Source organism: Anguilla anguilla, chromosome 9 (assembly GCF_013347855.1).
Source record: "Anguilla anguilla isolate fAngAng1 chromosome 9, fAngAng1.pri, whole genome shotgun sequence".
Lineage (NCBI taxonomy): Eukaryota > Metazoa > Chordata > Actinopteri > Anguilliformes > Anguillidae > Anguilla > Anguilla anguilla.
The window spans coordinates 35,852,221-35,866,845 of NC_049209.1; the positions used below are offsets into that span (position 1 = coordinate 35,852,221).

The following is a 14,625-nucleotide window of genomic DNA, read 5'->3' on the forward strand; positions in this document are numbered from 1 at the left end:
TTAAGAGAAGAATGTTTAATACAGAAAGCATAACATGACCGATAAAATATTGAAATATTATAAAATTATATTTGACTTAACTGCTAGAACCAGGGTAACGTACAACAGACAGGGAGAGGCCATGTGGAGACAGACAGGTCAAAATGAAAGTGTGATTTAAGAGACACACAAATAAATAAAAACCATCAAATATTTACATTGAGGAAATAAGGTATAGAAACACTAACATTTTTTAAAAAACACACGCTTTAAAAAACACACAAATATGTGGCTATAGGTCCACTGTGTTCATATATGTCTACATTATTTATACAAATGATCAACTGACATGAAGTGATTCACTTGCCTCCATCTAGACTCGTCGGTTAATTTGATTTGTGCAAGAGAAGGCAAAGATGGTGCGAGCACACAACGAGGAGAGATGTGTGAAAATAAGGACGGAGGTTTGAACGGCTGTTTGGTTTCAGCGAAGTAGTTTGGCCAACAAAAAGCGAAACGAAAGAAACGACATTAAAACATTTAAAACAAAAGCGGCGTCTTTATGGTGGTAACGGTTCCATTTGTAATTTCAAAGGGAACTTCAGCTGGCGCTCACTGGAGCGTGGGCAGGAGAAATCAGAGCTATGCCTGCCCCTCCGAGCAAACGGACAATTTTAAAGCCGGAGCATGTCATTAGCAGTCGAACGGTGGAGGAAAGAGGTTGGAAGAGAGAGAGAGTTTCCCGGGGTGTGTCACGCACGGCTTCCACTTTATCTCAGTCTGTCTTTCTGAAGACGGCGCTTGGATAGGCACCAGATAATCCTGGGACTGGTCTAAGTATGTATAACAGCTTTGGGAATGCTACTCGTCTAAGTAGCTCCCGGTGGAATTGATTCCGTTCCTGAATGAGCCAATCAGGCCTTTCTGTGTAGGTGAGGTAGGCTGAGCTTTGTCATGCTATAGGCTACATTGGCTACGAAGCAGCAGTCACTGTATGTGGAATTGCAGCCTGTAAAAAAAGCAGAAACAAATTCGTTTCAATGCCATAAATTCTGAGGAGGTCGTTGTTCCTTCTGAAGCAAAACCACGTGCCGTGCAGAAGGTGCACTGCTGCACGAATTTACTGGAACCTGTCCGATAACTTCATCTGAGATTTGCTTGAATTGGAACGATTCAAACTGACTGTGAGTTTATGTACGGTACCTGTTTCAGTTCTGGCTCCTATTCAGAGGTGGAAAGGCCAGGGGTCAAAAAGCTTGTCATGTATTTCTTCCAACCATGGAGCTCAGCCAGCAGATTTCACTAATTACCTCATTATTTTATTAATTACCTTCTGGCTGAAGAATTGTGCTAATTGGCAAACAAGGTAATTTGAAGAAAATACTAGGGGTGGACTTTTACTCTCTGAACCTGGATTTTCCACCTCTGCTCCTATTCTGCATTCTTAATACAGGTGGGTATTCACCGACCCACCAAAGATCATCTCATTTCAGCTGCCTGAAGTCAGGTGGGCTTCATAGATTAGTTGAGTGAGTTATTAAATTAATGTGCCGTGAAATGTTGCCATGCTCTAAATAGCTTACCATGCTAATTACACCATGCAGTCCTTGCATATTACAGGTTGCCAGCATGGCTACTTCAGCAAACTTCAGGCTTATCGTATAAACTGCTGCAGATGGAGATCTTCTCAGCAACCTATGATACACCGTTACACGACTGTTTGAACGCATATGTTAGTGTAAGAAGAGCTAGCACATGCATTGCCGGTTTGCTAATGCTACACTGCCATGGGTGCTGTTCAGCTGTGATGGCGTTAAATGCAATCATTAGCCATTTATTAATGCTAACTCTTATGCGTGGGTAAGTACCATGAGCCAGAGACTGGCTTCAGTTCTGCAGTTTGTATATAGTAATCAAGTATCAAAAGTCGTTATGCAAACACACCTCCGACTTAAAAACAAACAAATCCGCCTACGTTACATATCAACAGTAAATGTTTGCTTTCCTTTGAAAATTCAATTAAAGGTTTATACTCATCTTTAATACATAGCATATACTGGCGCGGTATTGATATATAATGAATATATAAACATGGATTGATAGAGACATTTTCTTAAAAGAAAATAAATAACTATATTTGATTTTAGGACTAATGCTACTATTGCTAATGATGATACCAACAAAAAAAAAAAACTAAACATTATATCTTAAGACCTGAAATGTTGCTTTTGTGAATGAGTCTTCCTCTTGCTAGCTGTCATAAGAGTGTAGGTCAGATGGGGGTTGAGAGACAGGATGCAGTTTTAAGAGACAGGAAGTGAAGCTGCCAATAGTTCCGTGGAGATTGGGGGGGGGGGTTGGGAGAACAGGGAAGGAGAATGGTTCCTGGGGGAATCAGAGAGAGAAAATCTGCAGTTTTGAGGGAGAGAAGAGGGCGGTTTTGAGATTTTTTTTTTTTTGGGGGGGGGGGGGGGGGGTGTCAGTGAGAGAGTGTGTAGCTTTCATAGGACAGACATATAGGTTGTAGACACAGTCTATAGTTTTGAGGGGTAAAACAGCCTGCAGTTTCGGGGAGCTATGGATGGAGTGTGTAATTTTTGGGGTACAAGGATGGAGGGCACAGTTTTGGGGGACAACAAGGAAAAGAACAGGTTTGTTGGAAAAGGGCGGGTCAAAGAGTATAATCTGGGGGGGGGGGGGGGGGCGGTGTCACTGAGCCCCTGCAGATTGGTAGTCGGGGGCAGTCTGACTGAGAGGCTGTCATCTGGGGGACTTGGATTTGAACTTTCACCTCCTGGTTCCGGATCTCTCTGGGTCCACGGCCTCCTGAGACGCCTGGCCGGGACTCTGAGAGCTCTCTGGCGGCCCGTTGCCCTCGGTCTCCCCGTTGCCCTCTGCCCCCCCGCCCCCCCCCCTCATGGGGAGCCTGGGCGTGGGCGCTCTGGGGGTGGGGCGGAGCGGCGGGGCCGGCGGGGGGGTCCCCTGGGGTGCACAGTCTCAGGCTCTCGCACAGGGCGCCCCAGTTCTGCTCGCACTGCTGCCGCACGCTCCAGGTGAGCGCCTCCTTCACCTGCTCGCCACAGCTCAGCAGGATGTTCACCAGCTCCAGGTGAGGCCTGGAAGGGGGGAGGGCACAGAGAGAGAGAACCTTCCGGAAACTGACCAGGGGCATGGGACAGTCACACAGGTTCTGAGTGAGGGGGCTATGGGACTTTACAGGCTCTCCCTCTGTAACTGGGACTGCTTTAGGGAGTGGGATCAGGGATGGAGCTAAGGGCAAGAGTGGGGTCAGGGGTGAAGCTATGGGGGTATATCAGGGTACTAGCGGGGCCAGGGGGCCGCTAGAGGTGGGGTGTGAATCCGTCCCTTGGGGATGGTTTTGAATTTAAGTTAATCACAAAAAATAAATACAAATTTTACAGGTCTTACCCCTATTCTGAGCTGTCTAGGCTTATCACATTTTGACATAACGGTGAAGGCTGAGAGAATTCCAGAAGTTCTGAAGAATGGAGAGTTATACAACTGCAGCTTTTCAGACACAGTAACCTTTACATGCTTTATGTGAGTCTCAACCCCCTCATTACAGTCTAATGCTGTCTTTTAGATAATAAGTGATAACAGATGTTATTTAATTAAGCTTCCACTTCTCACCTTCAGAACGGTGCAAAACGATGTGTGGACTAAGCGAGGGTGGAAAAGTGTGCAGCGGGTGCACAGGCGGCGCTCACCCCTTGGGAAACAGGTCCTGGAAGTGGATCATGTCGACCATGACGTTGACGTTGCCCTTGGCGGCAGCGCAGAGGTCGTAGCGGGTGTAGCACTCCCGCTGCAGCTGCAGCACCATCTCGCTTATGGCCAGGCACTTGCGGCTGCTGCAGCTGAACTTGTGCCGCAGGCCGTGGGCCATGCACTTCAGCGCGTCTTTGATGAAGGACTTGCCCTGCGTGGTACGCACACACACACACGCACGTACAACACACACACACACACAGACAAGCACACATATGCACATACACACGCACACGCACACGCACACAGACGCATGCACACACATGCACAAGCACACAAAAACAAATGAACATGCACAAACGCATGCACGTGCATACACACGCACGCACGTGCATACATACACACACACACATGCATGTATACACACGCACGCATACACATGCACACACGCACAAACACACACACAGATACACATGCACATAAGCATGCACATGCCCACACACGCACAACACACACACACACACACAGAAGCATGTTGGAGATACTGTGGCACAGACTAAATAAAAAAGTAATGACTCACAATTAGAAAGGACTTGAGTCAGTAATATTTGATAATATCATTATTGATCATTTAAACATACGCTTCTTCTGTTTCTATTGTGCTATCGATTAGTTGTAAGAGAATCACATCAAGTATTCGCGCACTTAATATCTCCGTGTTCATTCACTGACACGTCTATTCATCATTGTTCAGTATATCTGTAGCGTTTATCTACTCTGTTCCGCTGCTTGGTTCTGGTTAACCTTGCAATTGTGCAATTTTCTGTAGTATGATTGCCTATTAAGTGATGGAGGAAGAGCAATTTGGCTTAAAAGATCTTCCGCTTCAACTAGGCTTTGCTCACAGCTGGCCTACCAGTACTTTTGAGTAAAGGCCCACACCTGCAGAAGACTGAACAGGTGACAGAGCATCTACGGCTGGGACCTCCTCTCAGTTAGTTTTACAGTACCATATTCTGCTAAGCAAAGCAAAAAGAAAAAAAAGAAAAAGGGAAAAAAGCAGGGTATTTGAGGCTACTTTTGAGACTAAACCTCATTGGAAAACCCTGCGTGCTGGGTCTGGGGGCGGCGCAGGTCCCGTACACAAGATGGACGGACGGGAGTGTACCTGAGAGTCGAACTTGCCGGCGTTGTGGAGGAAGGACATGCAGATTTCCTGGAGGCCACGGATCTCACACGAGTTGTTCTCGAAGCACTCGAACACGCCACAGCCCACATCCCCGCTGTTCACCAGGCAGTGCTGAATGTCCACTGCCATTATGACATCACAAAGGATGAAGAGAGAGGTTTACTTATTGCACAACAGCTGCGGCTTTCCTGAAAGAAACGTAAGTCAATTTTACCCTTCGAGCTGTAAGATCACAGTATGTGATTAGAATGCTCTTGACTGAACATTCCAATGCTGATGTAACAATAACTGCTAGTAATTAAAAGCAGTGGAGTTCTAGAACACTGATTTATAATTCTGGAAAAAAACATTCCAAAAAAACTACTCTTCAAAGGGTTAATATTCCTGTATTTGGGGCTGCATTGTTATAAACAATAATAATAACTACTAATGTAGGGATAAGTATTACTATACAAGTAGTCATGATTTATTTATTTTGCAGATCCAAGCATCTTGCAAGGCTAATGCCACATGGCACCATATTAGCCTTGTAAGATATCTATCACTGGAATAATAAGGGCAACATTTGCACAAAGTGAAGAATTATAGTAGATCATCTCTCTAAAATAGCGACAGAAATATCACTGCGCAGTTTCTAAAGTAGTGCTGTTCAGTGAACAATTACATGGCCTACTTTCACACAGTTCAGTACACTTCGGTTACATAATATTTCACATTAGTGCAGAAATAATTTTTATGGTTATAAAGCAGGATTTTCTTGGCATGTCTCAATCAAATATCACCATCAACCACTGTGCACCACGGGATAGAAATGCAATGTGATTTAAAACAAATGTCACAACACTGATGTGTTTGTGGCCTAGAGATTTATATGTTGAAGGGTGCTAATAAATGATCTCAGCAGTTGTTCCAGTGTTTTGCATTTCTTGTGACATCTCTTATTGAATTTGGTCGCAGTAAGTCAAGCGTTCAGTTTGCACTCGTCTGTAAGCAATCACATGACAGCTATTGTCACGGAAATGTGAATGCTGAAAACGCTCATTGCAAACACGTGCCACCAGAGGGCAATACAGAGCACTGGGTTAAATCTCTTGTATGGCTGAAAATAAGTAGGAATGACTGATTCCTTCTAATTGAGCAAACACATTCAAAAAAATACTAAGACGGATGTGAAAATCCCCCCCCAATTAACTTACATGTAACACTTCAGAGGCATTGGCTATCTATACTAATGTGTAATTGACTTCATAACTGAGATGTAAAGCAACTACAAAATTATGAATTGATATTACATATGTGCAAATGTCTTTATCCAAAGTGACTTGCATAGCTTTAACTTAGCCCATTAAAACAATTATTTACTGAATAAATCATAGAACACAATTAACCAGTTTTGGCCTCCCTGGTTAACATATTCAGCTTAGAGACGTGTCCTTGGTACACTGATATGCTCCACAGTCTGGATGCCTGCAGTTCTGCAAGGCATGGATGAGTATCATCATGCACTAGTGAGTCCTCTATTTTAAACAGGGGGGTGGGGGGTCCTTGAAGGCACTGAATACAATATAGATTTGGAAAAATATGTCAAAACAGTGAAATATAATAAATATAATCATAGGTTATATATCCCCCCCCCCCCCCCCCCCCCCCCCCCCCCAGTATAACCCAATATGACCCTTTTTAACTTATGACGAGGTTCCCCGGATGCTTTTGAAAAAACAAACAAACAATTGGGGACGACGCCGGCATTACTTGCTGCTGCACGATGCCGTTATGCTAAGCTACATGCACCTGCAGTGCGAAATTTAATTCTCCAAGGGGACCCTCGATTCCCACAGATACAAATCTGAAACTTAGCCAAAGCAAAAACTTGTTTTTTTTTGGGGGGGGGGGGATTTTTTGGAGAGAGAGAAAAAAAACTACATAATGACTCTTGCTTGGTTCAGTAACGTCTGTTTGGGGAATGTCATTCTAATAGTGGGACAGACTACAACTAATGGTGTTTAACATTAGCATGCTGTTGGATTGGCGGTGGCCAAATATTTCGGGTAGCTAACAGCGTGCTACATTTCTGTTTATTGTTAGCAGGATAACCACGAATTTCAGGTCGGAGCACTTGACACAGAAATTAGCACGCACGCATGCATGTATGTATGCTCTGCAGCCTTATAGTGAGTGAAAAATGTAATTAACCGAGAAAGGGTCCTCCGAATCCAACTGTCAGTCTGGTTGCCTAGGCAACGCTCCAGGCGTCTTTCACAAAGCAAATGGTGAAAATTCACTTTTATAATCAGATGTGTTGCATTATTCAGCAAACAAGTAATAAATAATAAAAGTTTCAGCGTTTACATTTTTTTTACAAAGCAACCAAAGGATAATGTATTTTCGTTAGAAAGCATAAGAATAGCCTATGCAACTGACAGATGATGTTCGTGGCATGTTTCACGCACGAAACAATACTGGGGTTTATAAATCAAGTTTCATTCGGACATTAACCGCACGTGCAAGAACGCACGCGCACACAGTCAAACTTAGGACAACACGTGCACTCAGTGGTGCAGTTTCTCATTTTCATTAGCGAAGCGATGGCAATGTCTTTTTTCTAACCTACCTGTGTTCTGCAGAGAAAGACGCCCTTTCTGCTGGCTTGCAGGTTTTTCTTGCTGGCTTTCGGGAACATCGATTGGATCAGTCCCCACTACTTGCTTGAACGCAGCAAAAATAATAACCGCTATTGCACATTTGAGTAGCATCTCAACGATATGCACATAGAAGTTAAAATAATGATATGGTAATTCTTCTTTTTTTTAAAATAGCTTATTTGAAACAGCAGGATCTTGTGGTTCTGCTGTTGAAGGTAGCGCCGAGACTGAACGTGAAAACGAGATTAATGCCGCCTATATTACACTGGTGTCATTTTTGATGAAGGAGTTAAGCAGGTGTTGTCATTCATGGCTCTTGACCAATCACAGTTGCATACACCCAAGTACAAGTTTTGAGGGGCGTGTTTGTAGTGAAGTTTGTTACACTTCATTTCGTTTCACTTATCTAATTGAGTTAGCGTTTTTTCGGTGAATAGTTGAGCGAGAAACCATAAATTAATGAGGCAAGTAAATTATACGGAATTTATTATTACAATTATTTGCTCATGTTCTCCTTACCTAAAGAGAGAACCGTGTTATGATGGACGAATGGACAAAACGGCACATGTAGCATGCAGCGCACGTTGCCAGCTGCAAGGTAGCTTTCTTCAGGAAACAGATGGAGTCATTATGATGAATAATTTATGTGCCTTTCCTCTATATTAAGGATAACTGTGTGCTTTACTTAGCCAAGCACCTCAAGCATCACAGTGCTGCTTGTGAAATTTGAAACTAGCACCATATAAACATAACAATTTCGGGCGCTCTCTGACCTGTCTCCACTGTTTGAGCGAGATTGGAGCTTTATTTATGCACGGCTGGATTCTTGTGTTTTAGTGGGGTCTACTGAGAGATCTGTAGAGAGTTTAATTGTTTTTTTCTTTTTGAAAAGTTTATTGTGGCACTGTCTTACTGTATTTATTTATCCATCTTTTCCCTTATCTAAAGCCGCTTGAACTGTTCAGGGTTGCGGGGGTACTGGAGCCTATTCCAGAATGCATTTGGCGAAAGGCAGGAATTACTGTATTCAATTGTATGCATTTATTATTATTATTATTATTATTATTATTATTATTGCTGTTGTTGTCATGGAAAATAAGGTAGGCAGTGGCCCTGTCCCCTGGAGAGTATTGTGTCATTTGCCGTTTTTAGTTGAACACTGTGTGTCACAGGTGCTGATTACCAGTTAATTTTCCTCTGGAAATCCTTGAGCACTGTGACTGCTATTTAATGTCAGTTCTTCTCCTTCCAAAGAGCAGATAAGGCATTTTTATTTTATTTTACCGCGTTATGAGTTTTTTTTCTTCTAACAAATTTTGTTCAAAGAACAACCTGCTTTTTTCTGCCGTTTTTAGTTCAGGAAGGCTACTTGCATAAAGACATCACGCCTGCGCTCCTGCCATGTATGTGATGGTGTCCTGGTGGCAGCTGTACAGGCCTTGCACATTTCTGCTTCCTCTGCATGCAAAACTGTGGCATGACCAGTGTGGCTCGCTCTCGTTTGCAGACAAGGGTAAGTCACTGTTAAGTTAAGTTAAGTTAAGCAAGTTAACATAGTAGAAATGGGAGGGCGGTAGTTGGAATGTGTGCACCCCCTCCCTCCCCCCCAACCCCCCAAATTCTGGGGGTAGCTGCTTCACTGTAGCAGTGCTAAGACTGAGATGTATGCAGTGCCACAAAATGAAAGCCACACACTCATGGGTCACTTTGAGGTTCTGTTTTAATAATATTTGTATTAGAATGGCTCACTTGCTGGTGCATTGCACAACATATCATTTATCCATCTATGTTAATTCTATCCGGCTTGGTATCCCAGGAAGAAAATTCATTCACATTTTGTTGCTATTGGTTTAATTTTAGTGAATAGTGTTATTTCTCATAAATGACATTAGTCCAGCTTTGGCAGATTGAGTTGATGGGGGATGCTCATTATTAATTAATTAATTAATTCATTCATTCATTCATTCATTCATTCATTTATAATACCTGACACTGTAGCCTATTGCACAGCCTGTAGCCTATTGCTTGTAATGCTGTTAGCAAGCTAGCAGTAACTAAAGGGTGTGGAGATGGTCTTCAAAGTAATTCATAAATAATGGGGGTGGGATTTTCCTATGGAACAAAATGGTTTCTTGCATGCTAGTGACCTAAAAATACCCTTCGACATGATTTATCCATCAGTGACAACAATGATTAATCTAATGATATTATTCATTGCTTGACCTGTGAAGAATGGAAATCATAATATGATTAATTCATGTTTTATTATATTCCATTTAGAATCAGAATTGCATTGAGTGATCTGTCAGAGTAACTAGGAACATGGGGTAAACCAAGCTGCCATTTAAATCCACATAATTAGAGCGGCTTGTTATAGAGAAACATATATATATATATATATATATATATATATATATATATATATATATATATATATATATATATATTAGACATGTGTTATCGACCCACAGAGAGTCAAAGCACTCCTGCAGCACCACTGGCCAATCCTTGATGATGTCATTTTCAGTTTATCTCTATGCATGCATGTGTATATTTTAGCTGATATGTAAACAGTTCGGGCTGTCAAATCATTTACATTTGTCAAGTACTTATTTTGGATTGCAAACCCATGTTTTAATGCTCGTTACCCACCCCCCACCCCCTTGACTTTGACATGTTCCAGGAATGTGACAGTAATGTTTGGTTAAAGCCGTTGTTTGAACGTATGTCTGCTGGAACATGGGAGCTGCCGCATGTTTTGTCCGTTTAAGATAAAATACGCAGGACTCTGCTCACGTGACTGCCTGAGGTTTACCGAGCTGAACGTCCTGGAAGCTGAATCAGGTTTGCACACAACAGCGGCGAACAGACCTTGCTAACAAAGTAGTTTAGTTAAAATGAAGGTCAGGCAAGCAATCGATGGTCTGAGGAGATTGTGTGTTTAAAAAAATACACTTGCATTTATCTAACATAACATAACATAACATAATGACGAAAACAGGCCATTCAACCCAATGATGCTTGCCATTTTCCTAACTAAATTAGTGCTATGATTACCTACAGACTAGATAGTATCTAACGCTGTATCAAGCCTAGTCTTGAAAATCCCCAGTGTTTCTGCCTCTGCTACGTGACCTGGCAGGCTATTCCACACATTGACTACTCTCTGCGTGAATCATCTATGATGATGTGATGTTCTATATATTTTTCAGAAGTACTTGTTAATTCATTTTTAAATGTGACATTTGTGGCGCAAACTGCAAAATTACACAAAACCACCTTTCAGAAACAGCAATAGTTGGTTGCTTCAGCAGACCATGTAGATATAGCCTTGTATTACAAATCTTTGTGGTAGCTTCAGCAAGGCTAGTCAATACTACACTGTTCCGCTGCCGGCTAACCAAAGCTAGGTCATTAATGACAGTCATAAAGTTGGCCTTACTATATTTGTGCAGAGGAATGACAGACGTTTCAAGCTATACTTTAGTTTGCAGAACAACTTCATAGTTTTTTAGTGTAGGCTAACCAGTGGTAGGCTCATAGGCTAACAACGTAGCCTAGTGTAGGCTAACAATCTTACGGCTAGCTGTTGATCAAGAACACATACACAATAACTTCATAATCCAAAACACGACATCCATTCTCAATGCTAAGTCATTTCCTTGCTTATTTTATTTCCCAAGGCAATCTGTTCATCAATATATTTATTTTCTCATTGTCTCTTGCATTCTCTTTTGTACACAATGCACATCTGTGCCAAAATATTACTGTCATGTGATGTACTGACTATTCTTCTCTATCCGGTGGTGAAAAATTCCAGAGGCTTGCCTGATTAAAGCAGTATGTGCAAGTTTAAAAGAAAACCCACTTTCATCGCAGCGCAATAAATAAATATAAATAAAGAAAGAAATAATTTGAAAAAAATGAAACACATTGCATTGAACCCATGTAAGGACAAACGTTTATTGAAGCCTAGTGTCATATGAAACTCTGAATTGCGTACATTAGTCATAAACACTGGCGATTATAAACACTGAAAACATATATGCAATATTTTCTCAAGTGACCAGTTTAAAAAAGAAACCTATAAAAGAGGAACATGTGTGCACTGATTTCAAACACCCAAAAAATAAATAAATAATAATAAAAAGCTTTTAGACATTGTGTCAGCTGAGCCTATGGTCTTTGTCAAGTTGCTGGTGCTTTGCAGAAACAATATGTTTGAGTTGTAAAATGTTTACAAGCACTTTGTTTTCCTGTCAGAGGGCAGCTGGCCCTGCCACAGGCAGTATTGCTTTGTTATAGGCTTGTTTTTAATAACGGATCAAAGCTTCACCTTGTCAGACCCCAGTGAAATCTGGGGCCCCCGTAGCTCTGGGTCCACAGCAAAGACTTCTGCTTACAGACTGCATCAATTTCAGACGTCATTAGAGCTGAAATGTACATGTTTAGAATCAAGAAAACAGGTTTACTAAACATTTAAGTGAACAATCCTAAATGCTAAGCATTATTGTATTTAAACACCTGTTTTGTATATCAAATAACCTACCTAGTATTGCCTGTCAGTACGCAGGAAAACCTGAAATAGCAAATCCAAAAATAAAACATAAAATCTGCATGCAGAACATATCAAAGAATGCAGCAATTCAGTATAAAATTGCGTCATTAAAGTGTCATAAAAGTATAAGTGTTTCGTTAGTGAAATGCTGTTCCCAGCTGTGGTTGCACTGCAGGTTAGATGGGACAACCCCCTAAAGGCCATCATATGTGTGAGAGATGAATGGCGCAATGGCATTTGCGGAGGATTAACATCCCTGAAGGATGTATTCGGCAGTGTAGCATAATGGTTAGGGAACTGGCCATGTAACTTCGCGGTTGTAGGTTTGATTTTCCAGTGTGGCATTTGTACCCTTGTGTAAGGCACTTAACCTGATATAAATAGATTGGGCCTCAATGCAAATCACATGAACAGGATTGCACATACATTTTTACAAACAGCCAGCATTCATCATCTCATACACCTGGGATATGCACAAAAACAATGGTCTTTTTTAAGAATAAAAGTAAGAATAATTAAGAAAAGCTTTGTGAATGAGGCCCATTGGATGTAAAAAAAAAGAAAGAAATGAACATAAGCTGTGGAAGTCACTGTGGACGTGATCGTCTGCTGAATGCATAAAAAGTCAAATGTATACAAGAAATGAATTTAAAGCAAAGTGTGACCTCCCACACAAGTGGCCTGTTTTTTAAACACGCCATGTTTTCTGGGGGCCAAGCTGTTTTCGGGAGGACAAGGCGAACTGTTATGACAGATTAAATGATGGCCAAGTGTGTTGAACCCCCAGAGGAATGTAGGGAATGCCGTTTCCACGATTACGACATCTTTGGAGCAGTGGCAAACAACCCACCCATCCCCCCCCTCCCCCCCGCCCAGCTTCCCAAATCCCACCCCCTACCCTCCACTGCCCTTGAGAAAAGAAAAAGGTCTTGAAGCACTAAAAAATTACGTAAAAATATTGAAATAATTGTCTAATAGAAAAATAGTTGTGTAAGGCTTGTAAAAATTGGGTTGGTTATCCAAAGAATATCCCCAGTATATTTTGAGCCACAGGAATATAAAAATAGATTGATAGTGAGGCCACTATGTGATATAACTTTTGAATTATAGTGCTGCTTCTTTATTGCAACCCAAATAAATGTGTTTGTAAACATTTAATACACGAGCTAGCTTACATAACTGCAAAAAAAAATAATAATAATTTCATTGCCTAGTCACTCTTCATGGATATCATTGGCTTGCTTCTTTTGTTTTCAAGTGTTTTTAGGAAATAAAGAATAATACATTCTAAATGCATAGTGAACATAAAAATGTATAAATGATGCTCACCAGTCAAATCTGCTGGTGGTTACCCAGTTGAGAAAATAAATAAATAAACAAACAAATAAATAAATCACATAATATGGTACCAATATTGTAATGACATTACTAACAACTAAGCCACACCCCTATCTACAAACATGCAATCTGTGTGTATTACAAAAGATCTGTTCATAAAATCTATGTTTGAAATATCCACAGGAAGCAAAACAGAAAATTTGTCCACCTTAGACTGGTACTGATGGGCTAAGCCTTTTTAAGTCGTGAGGTGGTCGTAAGCCCTGTTTTTCTTTCCTTGTGGAGACATTATAGTTTGTGAAGACATTGCTTGTGGGGACATTACAACTTGTAGGGACATTCTAGCTTGTGGGGACATTACAACTTTTGGGGACTTTACAGCCTGTGGGGTCTTTACAACTTGTGAGGACATTTTTTAATGCAGTGAACATGTGGTATGCATTTTCATAACCTTCATTAGCATCAGTCTTGCAAAAGTGTGTAAAGCAAAAGTGACCATTAGCCCTGAATTGCCCTGTCTCCTGTAAAAGTGTTGACCTCATCGTGGGTCACAGAACGAAGGACCAGGGCTAACTTCCTGGAAAGCTATAATCCATTCTCTTAATTTCTCCTCTTATGACCCCTGCCTCTATGCGACACGACCCCCACCCCCGAAATATTCTTTACGACTCCTTACGTTCCTGTTTTTGGTTTCTGTTTCTATTATATGTGATATATGTGGGTATTTACAATATTCCCAGGTATAACTCATGTTACCCATTGGCTGTGTATATGCAACATTCCTAACTGGTGTCCTAATGATGTGTACTGTCTACTGTGGAGCCTATAGTAGAAACTATGTGGAGGAAGCTGCAGGGGGTATGCTGTCTTGTTCCTTATCCAGCAACACATACTGCGTGTCTCAAAATGTCGGATGATGTCATCTTGAATAGATCATCTGATGTCTCACAGCAAATAGGCTTGCTGATGATGATTTGAAAGGGTTTCAAACTTCATGCACTCTCCATAAAACCTGAAGAAAAAAAACCTCACTTCAAGAAAATGATTGTCTTTTGAATCCCAGGATTTGGGTCAATTCAGAACTCTGGAATTGATTCTGATTAAATTCACCTGAACAGGTAATTAAATTTGAGTTATAAAATATCCGGGATAGTGAATTTTAGTTTTAACTGAGATCAGAGGAATTGAAA

At 41.3% G+C, this 14,625-nt stretch overlaps 1 protein-coding gene and 1 long non-coding RNA gene across 3 annotated transcripts in view; one reads left to right on the forward strand and one right to left on the reverse strand.

Moving 5' to 3' along the window:
- On the reverse strand, positions 1-7,784 carry LOC118235923 (stanniocalcin-2-like). 2 transcript variants are annotated; one of them, XR_004766942.1, is made up of 5 exons: positions 7,509-7,784; positions 4,877-5,019; positions 3,708-3,919; positions 1,183-3,095; positions 1-988 (listed from the first exon to the last, which is right to left on the reverse strand). XR_004766942.1 is itself a non-coding variant. In XM_035433816.1 (4 exons), the coding sequence occupies exons 1-4, from the start codon at positions 7,648-7,650 to the stop codon at positions 2,651-2,653; spliced, it is 942 nt and encodes a 313-aa protein (XP_035289707.1). In that variant the 5' UTR covers positions 7,651-7,784; the 3' UTR covers positions 1-2,650. The 2 variants fall into 2 exon arrangements, 1 of the variants encoding a protein (XP_035289707.1); XM_035433816.1 differs by having other exon boundaries at positions 1-3,095.
- LOC118235924 overlaps positions 7,757-14,625 on the forward strand; it is a 22,101-nt gene continuing 15,232 nt past the window's right edge. Inside the window, exon 1 of the long non-coding RNA XR_004766943.1 lies at positions 7,757-9,052. This is a non-coding gene — a long non-coding RNA (uncharacterized LOC118235924). The remainder of the gene's footprint in view (positions 9,053-14,625) is intronic.